This window comes from Astatotilapia calliptera, chromosome 12, assembly GCF_900246225.1.
Source record: "Astatotilapia calliptera chromosome 12, fAstCal1.2, whole genome shotgun sequence".
Taxonomy (NCBI): domain Eukaryota; kingdom Metazoa; phylum Chordata; class Actinopteri; order Cichliformes; family Cichlidae; genus Astatotilapia; species Astatotilapia calliptera.
Genome location: NC_039313.1, coordinates 23,929,668 through 23,949,081, shown reverse-complemented (window position 1 = coordinate 23,949,081; position 19,414 = coordinate 23,929,668). Strand labels below are relative to the sequence as shown.

Sequence of the window (19,414 nt, the reverse complement as noted above, 5' to 3'; positions counted from 1 at the left end):
ATCTTAGAGAATCTCTCACAGTGATCACGGGTTATTTATCTGCTTGGTTAGTCTTGTAAACAGCCTTCTGCTCCACCATGTCTGTGCTTCCCATGTTTGTACAGTAGATGAGTGGCTCCCTGGACCTCTCCTCGGGGTTGTTTAGCTTCAGACCCCTCATAGAGAAAAGGGAACTCCCTTAAGGGAACATGAAGCACTACAGGTTGAATGAAATTCTCTCTGAACACTCCAAAGCTCTCTTCATCTCTGCTGGCTCTGGGGAAAAAAGCGGCAGAAAAATGTTTAAAACAGGATGCTTAATCCAGCAGCACCAAAAAAAAAGCACACTAGCACACTTTTTTTTCTAACCCAAGAGAGAAAACACTTTAAAAGAGGCCCAACATGATAAGCCAGCATAATGAGCCATCGCTGACTGATATTAGGAAGTTTATTCATAGAATAGCACTAGAAGATGAGTTAGTGCAGGATGTTATCTTAATGCCACAACATGATAAATGATTCAGGGAGGATAGTGTTAGAAAACTGCAGTAGTTACATTTTCCCAGCACGTAGAGCAGGAGCATAGTTTACAGAAAAGAGGATACATACAGCACATGAAACTGTGTGTTTGGGTGGTGTGCTGGTATATGAAGACCAGTATAGGTTTCAAAAGTGCTGTCTGACCTGATAGCTTGGAAGCTATCTGTTGCAATAGCTAGTGTTGCACTTGATACTGACACTAATAGCTGGATCCGGTATCTCTCCGCAATGATGCCTTTATTATGTCTTGTGATATAAATACAGGCCGTCTTTCCTTTACAAAATGTATCTTTGAATTTCTCATTTCAGTTTTATTATATTTAGAGTTCAAGGAAATCCCCAGTTAAAAAGATGATGTTTCTGAAGTCAGTGAGTAATTGTATAAAATAGCTGCGATTTCAGTGTCGAGATAAAAGATATGAGGGGGAAAGGAAGCTTCATGGTGCACTGCCTTTTAGCTTGTGTGTCTCTCTCTTTCCTCCTCTTTCTTTTTTCACCCCATTTGGTTTTAAGTTGAACAGTCGTCGGGTGAATTTGAACAAAATCACAGTGACTTCACCTTCCCATCTCCTCTGCTCCTCTCTATGTGGGTGGGGAAGAGCGCACACGGTGAAACAGAGAGCAAATGAGAGGAGCCCAATTAGAGCGAGTGTAAATAAATGACAGCAAAACAGAGCAGAAATTCAAAAAGCAGTTTATAAACGAGGTAAGTAATATGATATAAATCATTATATCATTTTGTGTATGTGTGCAAGGGGCTACTATTGTCGCCTTACACATAAAATAATGACTTTCAGTCCGCACAGTACTCGCTATCGGCTGTTACCCAAAGCCAAATTATCTGTAACAATACTGGGACTGAAAAATTCACATTGGTGCATCTCTTGTAATTACCTCAGTAAGCATGATATAATAGGCTCCAATGTTAGTATTGTCATTAAGTAATAGAGCACTACTCTCACATTGTGCCATCTAATAATAAGTTATGAGAGTAGAGGTCCATTTAAGGAGGAGGTCCAGAGGGTGTGTGGGTGTTTGTGTGTGCGTGTGTGTGTGTGAGTTATAGCAAGGTCTCGAGCAGGGACTAGTGGCTTAGTAATTTATAGTGGCAGGGTTGGCTACGTCCACTGGGGTCATCGCTCCCTGGCCAGCCTGATAGGTAATTCATACACCCCTACTATATGGGAGGGGATTCGGCTTCTTTTTGCCATTTATCACGCTGCATCTATTTCTTAAGACCCCCAACCCGACCCCATGGGCTGCTGATGAGGCAAACTGTTGCATTAATACAGTGAGGCTAGAAGTGCAATGTGGGGAAACCACAAAACCAGAGGATGATTGCCCTTGTTGGTCAAACTGTGTCCTCTAGGTGTTACACAACAGAGCTGCTGGTACAGACCATTTGCTAATTTGAATTTACAGGTTTCCTGATGTTCATTTGCAAACGGCTGCTTCAGACCTGCTTCTTGCTTGGGGTGATCATTACCACAAGAGGAGGATTTAGTATTCAGCTCAGCCGAGGCGCTGACATGGAAGGGTCTCTGGCTTCTGTTTCTATTAGAGTCCAGGCCCGCGGCTGCACAGCCAACACTTCGGTGAGCCCTTTCTTAACACATGGCCATTTCCCTGCTGCTGCTGCAGCTGCTGCTCCTTCTAACTCTCTAGCTTTTGGATAGAAATATGACACTGGAGAGCACCCATGGCATTCTTGTGCCCTACCCATCTGTCTTTTTTCTTCCCAGCTCCACTCACGATTTCACATCCAATTTTTCCCATTGCCCAGTGACGCCCATTCCCCTAAGACCCCCAGCTACTATGAGATCACTGGACTCCTCTGTGAGTGTGTGTATGTGCTCTGTTATTGATCAGGGTTGTGTCTTTGTGGCTCTGGGCTCCTGCTGCTGTTATCACTGCAGAGTGGAGGGTGGGGAGGAGTGAGTGTGGTTCACAGCACTGAGAGCTTGAGGGCAGCGTGTGTTATCTAATGGGATTTACAGTATGCCCGGCATGTGTTCAGTTTTAGCTTTTTTTCCCCTCTCTCTCTCTTTGCTTTTGTGTTTGCGACGAGCTCAAAAATGCGCGCAATTGAACTAATTATAATTATGGTGTATTTGGACTGACAGTAGTCCAGCAGGAGAAAGGTAACAGGAAATTACAAGAGGCAATAAGAGCGTCTGCAGTGATTCATCTCTAGGATCACTGTAATCACAAAGTAGGAGGAGGGTGTCTAATGCGATAAAAACAAGACCGCTGCTGGATTTGTCTTTCAATTAAAAACTGTGAGCATAAGCAATAAAAAACAAAATTACGGATGCTAAAGTGGTTCTAAAGACGTGGATCAAATGTTGTTTTCTTTTCGAGGGAGAAACCGAGCAAATGATGTTTATTTCATGTCAACTTACCTGCGGCAGAAGATGAGCATTCATTTCACTTACAGTGAATTGAAGGTGAAAGGATTATCTGTATTTTTCCAGATATAACCTGCTTATCCCGCAGCTCCCTGTTACTGTAGGTTTTTGGGGGGTTTTCTCAGTGGGTGTGGATAAGACTTTTATGATGGATTGCACTATAGGTCCCCTCGAGTGCATGCATGTGAATAAATGGGTGCAGCGTGCGCATGTTTCTTCTTTCCCAGCCTCGTTCCTCCATCGGTCTGTTTTTTTCCCTTCTTTCTCTTGAAAGTTCTCCTTAAAACCCTTCCCTGTCCTTTTTCACTCACTTTCGGACATGTGTGCAGAATGTGTAGTTAAATTCACATATGGCTGCGCAGTCAGACACGCTGAGCAGAACTGTGCAGCACTCAAGGCACCTAACCCTCCTCTGTGGCCGCAGTGATTAATTACTTTTAACAAAGCAAACTAAGTCTTGCTTGTCTGGATCAATTTTTTTCCCCATCTTGGTGCGAACTGCTGTCACCAGTAATTGCCAAACTCCGTGTAGTATGAAAAGAGGTCCACTTTTCAACTCTCGCTGGTCCTAAGCTAACCATAGCCTCAATTTTCCACACTCGTGGGCCTACTCTCCTAGCTCCCATGGTGCTAACGATCCTCTCCCCCCGTGTTTCTTTTCCTTCTTTTAAAATTTCCTTTGTTTCTGAACTGTTTTTCCTTGTAACACCTTCTTGGGAGCTATAATGCTTTTGTATAAAGCTGTGACATTTGTTTAAGTCATATTTTTAGTAGCTACCCTGCTTTTAGGTCAGCACTTATAATAATAATGATAAAGTAATAATAAAGCACAGTGCTTCTTTCCATCTATGCATGCTAATTGGCATTGCTCCGCCAAGCTGATCAAACACCATTAATCTATTTGTAGTATATATTTGTTTCTAAATGAGAAAATTAATACATTCCCTTGCTGCAGCCAGCTGTGTGCGGTGAGCCATGTTGATTGTTGGCACCCACAGTATGACTCCGAGTTCTGAGCAAGTGCTTTTATTTGGCCTTCTTTGCAGGGGTGTGTTTGCGTGAGCATGCATGTGTGTTTTCTTGTTTCTGGAAGCGGATTAATTTGATGTTCAGAGGAGCTGCCAAAGGACTTCCAGTGAACATATACACTGTCTGTTTTTTTTTTTAGCATATACACAGTCAACAGGTTGTAATGCAACCTGTTCACTTCATCTTTGTTTTGCCGGACAGGCCGCAGAGTGTCACAGCACGCATAGCGAAAGCTATCAAAGTGAGGGAAACGCAGCAAACGTTATTAGCAGGCGGGCACAATTAATGATGCATGGTGATGGCCAAAGAACGCTGAGGGAACCTGTTTAATGAGCTAACACAAAGATTGCGCAGATGTGCTACAGGACTACTCAGCGTTATCAGAGGCTGATACCTCCTTTCAGTAGGAGTCTGCCAATTAGCCTTCTATTGGGAGTCGACTGTCAGGATTTCAGAGTAAAATTGGAAGCACTTGCTGCTATAATGTGCATTAGCTGCGATGTGCGGCTCTCTGCATCTTTTGGACTTTTTTGCTTCTCTTAGTGTGACAAATATCCTGTGAAAATTATGCTACTGTGGAGCTCAGCTACATTTAGGAGTGACAAATATCTCGTCACAAAAAAGCCGCCCTGAAACCTACTTCATTGTCTCCTCATTAATAATGAAAAAGTCCACACTGGTCCACTCATAATCCTGATTTTTTTTCTCTCTCCAGCTTTTCATATTTTCTCTGGCCCAGCAATGTGCCGGAGCATGTCATATATATGATAAGTAGAGGACCTTGTCCGCGTGGGACTCATCACACACTTAAATTGGCGCTCCGTGGAGTTCATATTGCAGTGTGGCCGAGGGGGAATTAGCCCGTCTATATATAAACCTCTGCATGTGTTGTGAATTAAAGTGCATTTATCTGATAATCACTGGGGACTTCCCTTTGTGCATGGGTATGGTGAAGCAGTGGCGCTGTATCCACAATACCCCAGTATAGTGATGCTGCTGCTGCACTGGGAGATGGGAAGGAGAAATAGGTCATTCACAATAAACAGCTCTGATAGCCTGGATGGCAGCAGTCATGTACAGTAGACGAGGGAAGAATAACAAGGGGGCATCAGTGTGTCTCCTTGATGTGCAGACCTTTACCTCCTTTTCGAGCCCTCGTCCACTGTCGTGTATATAAAACTGTTTTGTGCTCCATTCTCATTGTCTTTTCAAACGCTTCCCTCTTCTTTGTCCAGTCTTATCAACCCCTCAGTGATTTATCTGTGATTCAGCTTGCCTTTACTCAATCATGTATGACTTCTCACTAGCAGAATCAAAAGCAGTGGGGCTCATGCCATGCTTTTCATTAGAGCTCTCCATAAAGGCTGACTGTGAGTCTTTTGAAGTATTGTAGGGCAGCTCTGGAGAAGCACACTGTCAGATGGCAGCCTGGGCTGCTGACTCTTGTTTGATGAAGCAACTTCCCACTAAGGCCAGAGCAACTTAATGAACCCAACCCAAGTGCCGACACTGGCAAGGAGCTGTGCCTAGTGTGTGACAGTGTAAGAGGGTAATGACTTGGTGGACTCTTCCTCTCTCTGGGATCTTCAGCGATAACCAAGAAAAAAAAGCACCTCGGGCTCCAAAAAACTATTTTGACTTGGCAGCTTATTTTTCGCACTCTGCAAATGCCACTTTCAAGTTTCATTTCGCACAGACTAAATATTTTCCGAATAGTTTTTTTCCCTTCATTTTTGCCACAGTACATCTCGAGTCCTGCTATAAATTCAATAAATCGGGGGAGATGGAAGCAACATGTGAGATATTAAAACAGCTTATACTGTCATGCTTTAGAGAGTTCTCGCAAGAGGCTCAGTTGGGCGCAGCTTCCAGCGAGTAATGAAGACGCTTGATTTCTCATGTTGGGAACACTTGTCCCTTCTTTTGTGTTTACTTAGAAGAGGGTATTTTTCAGCCATGCTTGAGGTTAGTGTCAGAGCCAATTAAAGGAGTACAAATTAAGATGGAGGACACGGTGCCTCAGGCCAGAAGAGCACAGAGCCGGGGCCAAGTAGCCTCTTCTATTATGACTGTGGGGTAAAGCACATCAGGGGCACAGGCGATTAGGACTCTTATTAAATTTGCATTGTAAAGAAATTATCAAACACACAAATTTGTATTGAATAATTGGGATGATCTGTTACACTTTAAAAAAAGACTGAAAAAGACTTAATAATGGCGGTAAACACTTAAAATGTCCAGTGGAGATTGCCGCTCGTTGCTCGATGGACTGTTTCACTTGAAAAATGTGAGGTCTATAAAAAGCAGGCCTTTCTAATATAGTCTTTTATGACCACCTTTAGCCTAGTCGGCACAGAGGGCACTTATGCAGCCTTGAGTTTGCTCTCTTTTTTTCAGGTTCACCATCTGGCCTTGATTGATTAAAGCTCCTTTAAGTAATTAATGCCCACTTTAATTGCTAGTCAGCCCCTGTGGCTGTTGGGATCGTGTGCAGTGCTCAGGCAGAGCCGAGCCAAGGATCTAGTTGAGAGGGGCACGGAAATCTGTTTAACACCCTGACCCTTGCAGCCTTACATCTAAACACTCTTAAGATGCTAATAGGAATGCAACTATGCTAGCTGCATCCATGTGACAAACCGGGCTATAAATCACGGCGGCAGAGTGTGACGTGGCTTTTCTAACATTGGAATTAACATGCTTGGAATGAGCTACGGGGAGAGAGTGATTTTTTTATATTTTTATCTGATGTTTTAACACTTTCCATCGGTTTGTTTCCTCTGTGAGGCCGTCAGTTATGGTGGACGTGCACGTAGCAGAGAGAAAATTGAATTTCCTCTGCCAAACAGTGCATTGTGACAGCGTGTCACTGCCCGACCCCACAGCTTGCCACTATTGTGCTGTTTCATCTGTTTGTGATAAATGAGCAATATCAGTCTTTCCCTTCTGTTTCACTCCGACTGTCACAATAGATGTACGCCATATGACACTCCACCGGTTACAAGGCCTGACCTTTTTTTATTGAAGGTTCTCTTTGTCTTTTGATAATTGTTTTTAGAAAGCGTTAAACCATCCCCCTAACCAGATAATGCAAGACTCAGTGAATACAGAATACTCAGCATTGATTCCGCATACCTGACTATGACCTTTTCCAATCTGGAGTCCTACGCTGCCTGCCAGTTTGATGTGAGCCGGCTAATCGATTCCTTGCAGCCATGAGAGACTCCTACATTGTCTCTCACACTGAAATCCCTGCCAGGCAACCTGGAGTATACCTGAGTTTCATTGTCGCCACTCACTGAATAATGAAACATTTACCCTTTAATTGCCAGCTCTACATAGAATGATCTGTTTAATTTGCTCTCATTAAAGCCATCTAATCTAATGGGCTAATTAGGGGCTTTGGATAGTACAGCAATCACCAGAGTGTACAACGCCTTTAGGGAGGAATGCATCAATGGATCATAAATATTTTACTGTGTCTACCTACATGCAGATTGCGAGGTGTCTCAATTTGACTTGCATAGGTGCTTAACATGCACCTTTGATGTGGCTTAGCTTGTTAACAAAAATGTCACTGTACAGTTAACCGGGAGTATTCTACAAAAGCCCTCAAAGTCAGCACGTAAGGCAAAACAAAATCCTGTAAAAGCAACATTTTTTCATTGATTGGCTGGATTATTGAAGACATCTTTCATCCAGTGTGAGGGGAAAAATGAGTCTGTCACTGCTTTTTTTTCTCCTCGCAAACAGAACGCAAACGGACAGATAAACACAGATCGATCGATGCAGGTCAGGGATGTTTTGCCGTTTTAGGGTTTGGCTTTATTAGATTGGGGAGACAGTAATAGACAGGCAGCTGCGTCATGATTCCATCCCTGTGACCCCGGGGCCAAAGGTTTATGTTTGACCCAGGGCAATGGGTGTAACGCCCCCACTGGTCCTCCTGGGGATCATCGGACCTCTTCAACCATGGGGGACTGGGGGGTGTCTACCTGCGAGGAGTCACGGCAGATGGATAGAAGCTCGCAGTTTTGGCTTCAGAAATAGATTTAATTAAGCAGAGGCTCCATTGTGCTTCTTCTGTGGCTTTCAGCTTGTCAGCTTGAAGGGCAGTGGGCCCAAAGCTGCAATCATTCCATTTCACTTTTTCAACTGTTCTCCCAGCTAATTTGTCATAGCCGACAGTTATCCCTGGATATTAAATTAAGCAGCTGACATTTTGTGTACCCGCCGAGTCGACTGTGTCACCTTGAAAGCGTAGTGGCGGAGATGTGCAAGGGATGGCGCAGGCACATGTCTTAAACCCTGGTCGACACATGACATTTCTGGGCCACACTGGCAACCAGGCAACAACACCTATAGTTAAAGAGCAAAGACAGAGCGGAAAGAAAAGCAGCAATGCCTTTGTTCCTGTCACGCTATTAGTGTTAATCTAATCCCAGCGTCCTGGCCGGTGTGGAAAGCTGATTTCAAGTAATACACGTTTATTGGAGACAGATGGGCGATTTTCTTCTCGAGATATTGATGTATTTTTTCTCAGTTTGTGTTTGTGTATATGCGTGTGTGCCTGCAGTGTGTTTGCAGCCTGCTGTCCCTGTTTGATGGACTGATTTGGGTTCCATTATGTCACCAGCGGGGGTTCAGTTCAGAGTCGTAGCTTCGGCACCACTCGCCCTGTGGGTGATCAGAATCCATCTGCAGCAGGCGTATCCCAAACACAGTACAGCACTGAAGGGTGTGGCACGATCTAAACGGAGCTTATGCGGCTTCTATTGATTTCCACATTTGAGTGCATCTCTATTATTGCTGATCACCGATCAGGACAGCAAGCTACACAAGGCCTTGGGCTACCGGAGCACAGCTGTAGCCATCTGTTCGGTGACAGGCCGTCTGCATTGTGTGTGAGGAGCTAGGCTACTTGTTTAGAGAGACATCAGTGTGCGTGAGATTTTACGCCTCTGAATGTGAGGGAGAGAACTGCTTCAGCTGTTAGTTAAAAAAAACCTGAACAGATGGGCGTGTTTCCAGCTCCAGTGCCCTTGGTGCAAATTACCTATGCTATTTGATTCCATTCTGAAAATGACAGATTTGGGATCAGGCCTGTTGTCTGGGTGCATTTTGTCTTAGAACTACTACATGCATCTCACACTGCAATTTGAGAAAAGAAACTGTACGTGGACACACGTGCAGATACACAAATACTGCAAAATGGTTACAGCTTTATATTTAATGAAATTATAAGACAAAAACAGAGTTTGTGCAATTCTAATTAGCTTGGAAGTCAGCATTTCTTGTGGCCACCTTTATTCTTCAACACAGATTTCTTGTCATTTCTTGAAGTAGTCTTCAGGAATAGTTCTCCAGGCTTCTTGAAGGACATTCACAAGCACTTTGATGTTTGCTGCCTTTTGTTCTGTTCTCTGTCAGGATGATCCCACACTGCTTTAATAATGTTGAGGTCCGAGTGCTACAGACTGGTTTTCTATCCAGGTATGCTTTTACAACATCATCAGTGTGTTTGGGATCGCTGTCATGCTGAAAAATGAAACGGTTGCCAGTCACACACTTTGCTTAAGTGCCAAATGCATCTCTCAGGTCCTTTGTGAGGTTTTTGCTGAATTTTCCCCCCTATTTCTTAAGGACACGACTTTCAGATGCTATTCATCTGCTGTGGATTGTTTTTTGGACTACCACTTTCTCTTTTGTCCTTCACTTCACGTCCAGTTTTCTCAATTTTTTAAGGACATACAGCACAGCATCCAAAGATGTGCAAGGTTTTCAGCCAATAACTCTTTGGGAATCACCTTGTTGGTGCAAAAACACTATTTTATGCCTGCCAAATTGTATTATCTTTGTCATTTTTCATAGATTTGACTAAAAAAATGGGAATAAATTGTGTCTTTTGACTAGCTGCTAGTAAAAAATGTCTGTTGGTGTGCACACAACAGTGGTTCCTCCTTTGAGTTAGGTGCTTTTTTTTAAACTTGAATGATTCATAGGTCAGTGTTGAGTGGCTTAAGAAACAAACAAAACAAAAAAAAACATTCCTCCAAAAATGGTCAGATACAAAGTCTGGACTGAAAATAAGCGAAAAAGCAGCCAAATGTCCAAAACTTTGAAAGACCTTCAAAAATCTTGGAGAACTATTACTCACGAGCTCTTCAGAAAATTATACAAAGTCTGGTTATTTGGTTTTCAAACGGCGCTATAAGAAATTCTGTACAAGTGCTTATATCAGGAACAGCGCTGACTGCATACACACAGAGTGAAACTTCGTTTACCAAATCATATTACTGTTGTAACTGTAGGTTACAAATGATCTTCTTATGGCTTCTTATGGCCTCTGACAGTGGACTCATCTCTGTGCTTGTCCTGCTAGACCTCAGTGCAGCATTCGATACTGTTGACCATAATATCCTATTAGAGCGATTAGAACATGCTGTAGGTATTACAGGTACTGTGCTGCAGTGGTTTGAATCATATCTATCTAATAGACTCCAATTTGTACATGTAAATGGAGAGTCCTCTTCACACACTGAGGTTAATTATGGAGTTCCACAGGGTTCAGTGCTAGGACCAATTCTGTTTACATTATACATGCTTCCCCTCGGCAGCATCATTAAAAGACATAGCATAAATTTTCACTGCTATGCAGATGACACGCAGCTCTATCTATCCATGAAGCCAGGTAACACACACCAAGTTGTTAAACTGCAGGAATGTCTTGAAGACATAAAGACCTGGATGGCTGCTAACTTTCTGCTTCTTAATTCAGATAAAACTGAGGTTATTGTACTTGGCCCTGAAAATCTTAGAAATATGGTATCTAACCAGATTCTTACTCTGGATGGCATTACCTTGGCCTCCAGTAATGCTGTGAGGAACCTTGGAGTCATTTTTGACCAGGATATGTCCTTCAACGCACATATTAGACAATTATGTAAGAATGCTTTCTTCCATTTGTGCAACATCTCTAAAATTAGAAATATCCTGTCACAGAGTGACGCTGAAAAACTAGTTCATGCATTTATTACTTCCAGGCTGGACTAATGTAATTCATTATTATCAGGATGTCCAAAAAACTCACTGAAAAGCCTTCAGCTAATCCAAAATGCTGCAGCAAGAGTCCTGACAGGGACTAGAAAGAGAGAGCATATTTCTCCTGTTTTGGCTTCCCTTCATTGGCTTCCTGTTAAATCCAGAATTGAATTCAAAATCCTGCTCCTCACATACAAGGTCTTAAATAATCAGGCCCCATCTTATCTTAATGACCTTGTAGTACCATATCACCCTATTAGAGCACTTCGCTCTCGCTCTGCAGGCCTACTTGTTGTTCCTAGAGTATTTAAAAGTAGAATGGGAGGCAGAGCCTTCAGTTTTCAGGCCCCTCTTCTGTGGGACCAGCTTCCAGTTTGGATTCAGGAGACAGACACTATCTCTACTTTTAAGATTAGGCTTAAAACTTTCCTTTTTGCTAAAGCATATAGTTAGGGCTGGACCAGGTGACCCTGAATCCTCCCTTAGTTATGCTGCAATAGACGTAGGCTGCCCTACGTCTAGCCTACGTCTCCCATGATGCATTGAGTTTTTCCTTTCCAGTCACCTATGTGTTAATAGACCTCTCTGCATTGAATCATATCTGTTATTAACCTCTGTCTCTCTTCCACAACATGTCTTTTATCTTGTCTTCCTTCTCTCACCCCAACCGGTCGCAGCAGATGGCCGCCCCTCCCTGAGCCTGGTTCTGCTGGAGGTTTCTTCCTGTTAAAAGGGAGTTTTTCCTTCCCACTGTCGCCAAAGTGCTTGCTCATAGGGGGGTCATATGATTGTTGGGTTTTTCTCTGTATCCATGAAGCGCCTTGAGGCAACTTTTGTTGTGATTTGGCGCTATATAAATATAATTGAATTGAATTGAATTGAATTGTTGCTCGGTGTTCTGATCCATTTGGTAGTCGTATATATGTTTTCACTAGATTTTTTTCTTTAACCCCGAGATCTTGAGGAAAGCTCGACAAGTGGAAACACAGACATGTTCCCAGGGACTGAGGACACCTCTGGGGTTAGAGTGTACAGCCTAAGAAGGGGACAAGGACATATGCTGAGACATTAATCTCCTAATAGAAAAAGAGCCTCCAACAGCTGGTGTTGCGCCGAATTCACAGTCTTAATCTTGTCAACTTTCTGTTCACTTGCTCTGACTGTGAGCCTTATTGTGAACAACAGAGCTGTCACTTGAAGAATATTGTCCATGTTTCATTGTAAGTGGCTTGTTAGAGCGAAAGAGCGTATTCAGCGGTGTGCGTGAGCTTATTTGTGTATATGCACAGGGAATGTTGGTTCCCCACAGTGTCTAGCACAGTGTATTGCGGTGATTTTTTGCATCATTTCCCTCTTCCTCCTAAGCATAAAAGCATGAATATTTAAAACTACATCAAACAAGGATTCATGAAATATTAAAATATTCGAGAAAGAAGAAAATCTTTTACCCTGTCTCTTATTCATATGTGTTTTGTAGGCTCTCTCTTTTGCTCTCACACACACACTCACACGTAATCACGCATTTGCACACATGCACATAAGCCCTCTCAGAATTCACCCACGGGTACGAACGACAAACCTTCCCCTCTCTATCCACTCTTCTGTGGTATCAGCACATTGCTGCATTAAGTACAAGACCCGAACATGCAAGAAGGTTCAATAATTCACCCCGGATTGAATTTCTGGCAAAACACATTATTCGAAGTCTTGGTTTGTCGATGTCATGTTGTAAAAAGATGCCAAACAGATGTGTCACGTTTCAGGAGGGCATGTGCTGCATGGGAACTTGGCAGGAGTGACTCTCTTTCTTTCCTGTTTAGGGAGCTGTTTCTTGGCTGAAAGATGAGACGCTGACACTCAGTTGTGCATACAATGTTGTACATTGACAGGTCACAGCAAATCTGCGATGCTGCCTCCTTCTTTGTAATGCTCCCTGTACCGTACCTCTGTTTATTTCTCTTGTCTGGCTAAGAGCTACAGAGGCTGTGCTAATCACTGTAGCAACAGCTCTGAGCAGATGCTGCTGTGTTTTTAGAAAAGATCCTTTTAAGCGTGGATTCAAATAAAAATGTGTAGGGGTAAACATCTTGTTTTTACTTCACCCAAAATGCTTCAATCCGTGCTAACAGCATCGCTAACCTGACGACATTATCTCTGCAGCACTATTTGATTTTGCTGCGTGCTATTCAGTCTTTTACTTGTACGTCAGTTTCGGTTTATCTTGAGCTCTCATCAGTATCACGATCACCATTGTCCCTAATTAGTATTCAGCCACTGCAATGTAAATTCAGTGGAGCCCTCTGTTTTAACAGCGGTACTTGGTTGAATTGACTTGTTGGATTATGCCGAGGCTGAGGTTATGTGACATTTATGTCTTTGTGCAGCCATATGGTGTATTTTGAAGCCCATGGGAGACTAATGGAAGAAGAAATCTTATAAGGCTGTATGGCACATCGATTCTGTCACTTTTGCAGTGATGCATTCAGTGTTGTGCTTCTGTTTTCCAGTATTTCAATGTATTTTCTAGCCGGTCTAGTCTTTCAACCTTATGTAGGACGAGAGAAGCTACAATGAAGTGATTAAAGAAGAGGACGTTTTTTTTTTTGGTTTGACTCAAACCTTCCTTTTAAATACATCTTTTTCCCTTCATCTTCTTTCCCCGGTCGTCTCGGTCAGGGTACGGCGCTTAAGAGAATGAAAGGGAGAGCAGTCATATTGTAGGCTAAATCTAATCAAAGGGAGAAGTGCTTTTAAATGTCTTTTGTTCCCTTGGGCAAAACGTTTGTGGGGTCTCTCAATTCTAGCCAGTGCATCCTGCCCAAACTCCACTGCTGCTAGATGCAATTAATATTGAGCGGATTCCCTGAACCGTGCTCCACTCATATAATAACAGTGTTAGAACAAAGGTTAATGCTTTGAATTTAATCTCTGTCGTCGTCATTTTCATTGGAGATGTGATGCAAGTGAGGGGCGGCGGAAATGTTGAAGTGGGGGGCAGCAGGTCTGGAGAGAGATTGGTAGTCAGTGGGGGGTCTCGGACGGAAGCGAAATTAATTACTGGTCTCTGTAAATTCGATGTCATGTCTCATTTTCCCTAATCCTCTCTGCTTTTCTCACTTGCTAGTCGTGCTAACAGAGAAACTTGGGAAGGCTAATGAAAAGGCCTCTTAGATGCTAATGGCAAATTAGCCCTTGTGTCACTTTTGGAAGCTATGAGTGGAGTTGCTGCCTACCGCGCGAGAAGTTAGCCAGATGGTAGCCTGGACCGCTGCTGCTACCCCTCACACACGAGCCAGCGCACAAAAAACACACCAGCGTAAGGGAGACTTTGGGACTCTTATCTCTTATTGCTTTGTAGCTGTAAATGTGCGACACGAGCCCATATATGACTATTCTGGGAGACACTTTGCTTTCTCCTGAAGGGGATTTATCGGTTTGGATTGTGAATAATGAGCGCAACGTAGTTTCATCTCTCTTTGCTGGTGTTGTAAGACTGGACCAGAGTCAGGTTTAACAACTCAGTAGGAGGATTTCTGTCTGATCGGGCCTTAGACACAAACATACTGAGTTACTTGCCTGGATGAAAGATCTCTCTGCAGCTAGTGATTCCAAACAGACATGCGGGGGGGGGGGAAGCACACTTATTGTTGGGGCTTTGGATCGCAGAGACAGCGTCTGTTTTAGGTTTCAGTGTGCACAATGTTCCAAAAAAAAAAAAAAGAATTAGTCTCTAACAGAAAGATACAATATGTTACAAGTTGCATGCAGTATCTGCCTCATGGTACTGATTTATTATGCTTCCAACAATGTGACTTTCCCAGCTCTGTGAATAAATGACTGGATGACAAATCTGTTTGAGTTCTGTCTCTTTGAAGGCTCTTCCATGTGTCCAAAACATTACGCAAATACATATCTGAAGTTTAAAAAAAAAAAGTATAGCAAAAACAGACTGGGCAGTTGGGTTACTCTTTTACAAGTGTGTACTGTCAAAGAGAATAAGTAATCTGAAGTATTTATGGGTGTTATTTTCTAAACTACAGGCAGACTTGAGTAAGTAGTTCTGTCTCATTCCCCTCTCTCTTTCCCATCACTTTTTTTTTCTAACAGCCAGAGAAATCCCAGCGCTCGACTTGTGCAGTTTACTCCCACAGCAAGGAGACAGAGAGCAAAAAAAAAAATTGAATAGAAAAACAATCGTTGCTCCTGAGAAGGCAGCCAGCCAGAGTGTAACATGTGCATTTATGTAAAACTTATAATCCAATTAACAAGTACAAAAAAAGCCAGTGATCACTCTATTATGGGAATACAAAGGAGAGAGGTGCCATGTTCAGAAAACTGCTCATGTGGAAAAAATGCTAATGGCGTGAAATGAGTGTGTCTGGTAATGTGTTTGAATAAAGCCCCATGCTGTGGCAGAAGACTTGAGCACTGATAGCTCTTTTACCTCCTTCTCTCTGCAGGCATACTTCCGACAGGGTGTTGCCCTTCAGTACCTTGGACGCCATGCCGACGCGCTGGCCGCCTTCGCCTCGGGGCTGGCCCAAGACCCCAAGAGCCTACAGCTACTGGTGGGCATGGTAGAAGCCGCCATGAAGTCGCCCTTACGAGGTGAGAAATGTGGCAGGTGAACACGTGCACTCTGTGCGCGCGTGTCAGCAGGTCTTCGTGTGTGTGTGTCACTCTTTTTCTGCTTCACCTTATTCACGTTTCTGTCCTACAGCAGCCTAAAAGCCTGTCTCGGAGATAATCCTCGCTCAGTCAATAAATGCGTTGAGGTGACTTTACCTGTCAGTTTTGTACCCGTTTTGTGGGCAGGCCATCTCTCTATCTGCCCATCTTCCTGTCTTTGTGAGCGACTGGTGGTGTCAAGCACTTACCTTCGGACTCTAAGGAATGACGCCTGCAGCTTCAGCATATCTTACTGTCAGTCAGGCTGACACACATTGATAGCCTGTTATCTTAATGAGCATCCAGCACTAATGCCATTGTCTGTGTCTGCCCCTGTGTAAGCCTTTTTCTTCTTAAAGCTGAGTGGATTTATAAGTAGCGTATTCAGGCCAAGATTGTCACTAAAATGTGGTCTTTTTTTGTTGCGCACTGTTATCTGTTGTATCAAACAACTGCAGCGACCTGATTGTCCATGAGTAATCCGTATGGGCCAGCCTAATGAGCCTCAAACAAACCTGGCACCAGTTTTACTTTAGATGACCACTGCGGAGAATTTAATATGCTTCAGATCTAGATGGCACAGATTGCCAGCGTAGACTGTGAGTCATCCTGCAGTCTCGCTTTGTCATCACCTCCTTGCCAAACTCCTCTGATGCCGTGCCTCTGAATAAATGTGGCCTTGTTTTTATAATCCAAAAATTACTGCACTGTGCAGTGGATCAGTAGCTCAGAAGGCCTTTGTTCAGTGAGGAATCAGCATTTCCGTGATTGAATACCGTGCTCCTCTGAATATTCTTGTGCAAATGCGACAAAAAATATTGCAAAGAGAGAAAAGAATGGAAAGCCCATCTTAACGACAGTGAGCATATAAGCCTGCCATTGGAACCAAAACAAAAAAAGGCTTTGGGTGTGAGCCCAGACCTCAGCATTATGGACCAGAATGGGTCCTCTTAGTAGGGGTAGACCAGCATTTAGCCCAAGCCACTTAATCTCTTAATTGTTTACCCTATTTCCCAGAGTGCCAGGCAACCACCAGAGGACCTAATCCAAGGTGTGTTGAGGAGAGGTAGTTAGGTCAAAGGATTAAGAGCAATGATCCTCTCAGAGGGACTCCTGGCACAAGGGGACGATAATCAATGTTACGCCAGCAAACAGGGAGGATAATCAGTGTTACTCAGCCAAAGTCCCCTGATAAGTGAAAGAAAGGTAGGCGAGCATTGCTTTCTCTCCTTCAAGCAGAAAGTGCCATGTTTCTGTCTGCCACGTTTAATAGCCGTGCAGTAATTCAGGATCCAGAGTTCGTTACCTCTGCTGCCATTTTAATTGGAACTAATTAACGCCAAATTATATTTATCAAAACCACTTTAAACACTTTAAAGAAGCATTTATCAAAGTACTTATCAAAATATTGCTTGTTAGTTGTGTAAAAGCCTAATTATATAATCATTGTAATAGGTTTCTTGCTGGCTTGCCTTTGGTGGTAACAACGTTGTTATAACTATGAAAAGTCTTTAGGTTGGCTCAAATTTATCGTAGTACAAATGTCTTTGGTGAAAACTGGATACATTTTTTTCCTCATCAGCATATAAACCATGCAGCTGATGACAAGAAACAGTTGATTATATCTAGCTGTGACTGCAGCGCTCACTTAGCTCGGTCATTTATCTTACCGCTGTCGTCTCAACAAACTTATTTTCAGACTGCTCAGATCACTGTTAGGTTTATGGTTTGCCACTGGGTGAAGAGATCCAGCCGATAACATTTATTCAAAATAAACAAATCCCTGAATGAGACAAGAAGAAGGGACCAAAGAGAACTGAATAAAGGCGTTTGTCTTTTGATAAACGATACTGTTTTATGTACAGTTCAACCCAACAAAGGCTTGCTGCACACGTGCAGTTTAGAATCTCCTGTCGTTTTTTCCTATAACATCAACATTGTCCACTTATATCACTGCAGGGCTCGCAAAATTTCAAAATCCCTGGTAGCCCTTCGGGCAGGCACTCTTCAGTTTTTGGTAGCCCAAAATAAATTTAAGTAGCCCGAATAAAAAAAGAGGACAATTTTATACATTTAAGTATAATATTGTAAAGGAAACAAAACATCAATCTAAAAATATTTAAAACACAAATTACAACAACAAATTACAATCATCAACTCAAATATTTGGTTCTAATTGAACAGAAATTTCTATGAACTTGCAAGAACTGTGTAGAACATGAATCAGTGTTCAGTAAGAAGCAAGTGGAACCAAGATCTAGGACATTTGCTTTTTGAAGTTTGCAAAGACTGCTAAATCTTGCCAATGGTAGTTCACTCTTTGCAACATAGTACGCTGTTCTAAACAGCTTTTTCAGGACTTCTTGTTATGCTTGGTCTGTTTTTAGTATGTTTTTTGCAATTGGTGTTTGTTCTGGGAAAGATACTGCAGACTGAGCAATGATGCATTTCTTACATTTCTCATGGGTTCTGATGGGGTCTTTCTTAAAATGACTGGTCCCAGTAACAAAGGCGCTTGTCGACTCAGAAATCGAGAGAAAACCAACAACACACCCGGCAGAACATTATGTTATTTAGCTCATCATATTCCAGCCACATAAATTCTTTTGTCCATGAAACCAAAAAAGCTGCGCTTTCCTTTTGCCTCATAGTCTGATTTGTCATAACTTCTCCGATTTGTGGTAGGCTTTTCTTTGGCTGCCCCTTCTTCACCCTGACCTGTCTTGTTTGGCTCTGCAGAACTAAAATACCTGCGTAACTCCATCTGCTTTTACACATACTTACATAACGATCAGCAATTCTCTGCCCAATCAACATCTATCACATGTTTAAGCTTGCTGCAGGAGATTTCACTTGTCATGTTTGATAGTAAGCTAACGATTGATAAGACGATGCCAGAGGAATTGGTGCACAATTAATCTGTGACTCACCAATCAGTGCTGCCGCTCTCTACACACAGTTCGCGCGATCGCAAAGTGAAAGTGAAAGCAAAAAACAAGCGCAAACTCAAACGCGATTTCAATGTGTCACATATTGACAGTGGCTCATCGATGACATAATTACCCAGCTACATTTGCGAAAGAATGCAAAAGCATTGACATATCTTTCCTTCCTATGATAGCCCGACGGGCAGAGCTGAGATGGATTTTGGTAGCCCGACTGGAAAAATCGCTAGCCCCGGGACGTCGGGCTAGCAATTTTGCGAGCCCTGCACTGAGTGGCATGAGCAGTGACAACACAGCCTCTTATGTTTTCGCTAATGTCATCAGAATCAGAATACTTTATTAAACTGAGGGGAAATAGTGTGTTATTATTGTGTTTCGGTCCCGTGGAGAATATTCCTGCTGTTCTTCCTGTTCTCATTCTGTGTCTTGTTTGTTTTCTTCGAGGGCCAGAGAGAATCTTAAGGATCCATTAGTTCTTAATTGTTAATCATTGGGTTATTTTACACACATGCTAACTAAAAAAGGTTTTTCACTTGAAGCTCAGTCCAGTTGAACCATGAAGGACATGGTGTGGCAGCTATTGACCCAGGCTGCTATTAAAAGATTTTCATTTAACTAGAGTTTCTGGGCACTGTGTGTCTTAAGGCAACTAAGCAGAATACCTGCTAATGCAAAGTACACTTGATTTTATACCATGGGCATCATCTTAAAAATAATAATAGATAGAAAAAGTTGTAAATATTTTTGGTTCAAGTACAGCTAGCAGTTTAAGTATTAGTTAAATGAATGACCTAACCATTGAATGAG

General features: G+C 42.7%; 1 protein-coding gene across 3 annotated transcripts in view; it reads left to right on the top strand.

Annotated features, from left to right (window-relative positions):
- Positions 1-19,414, top strand: part of LOC113033618 (tetratricopeptide repeat protein 28) — a 187,379-nt gene that overhangs the window by 99,226 nt on the left and 68,739 nt on the right. For all 3 annotated transcript variants that reach the window (XM_026187595.1, XM_026187594.1, XM_026187596.1), the window contains one exon: positions 15,455-15,602. In XM_026187595.1, coding sequence (XP_026043380.1) covers positions 15,455-15,602 — 148 coding nt within the window. The remainder of the gene's footprint in view (positions 1-15,454; positions 15,603-19,414) is intronic.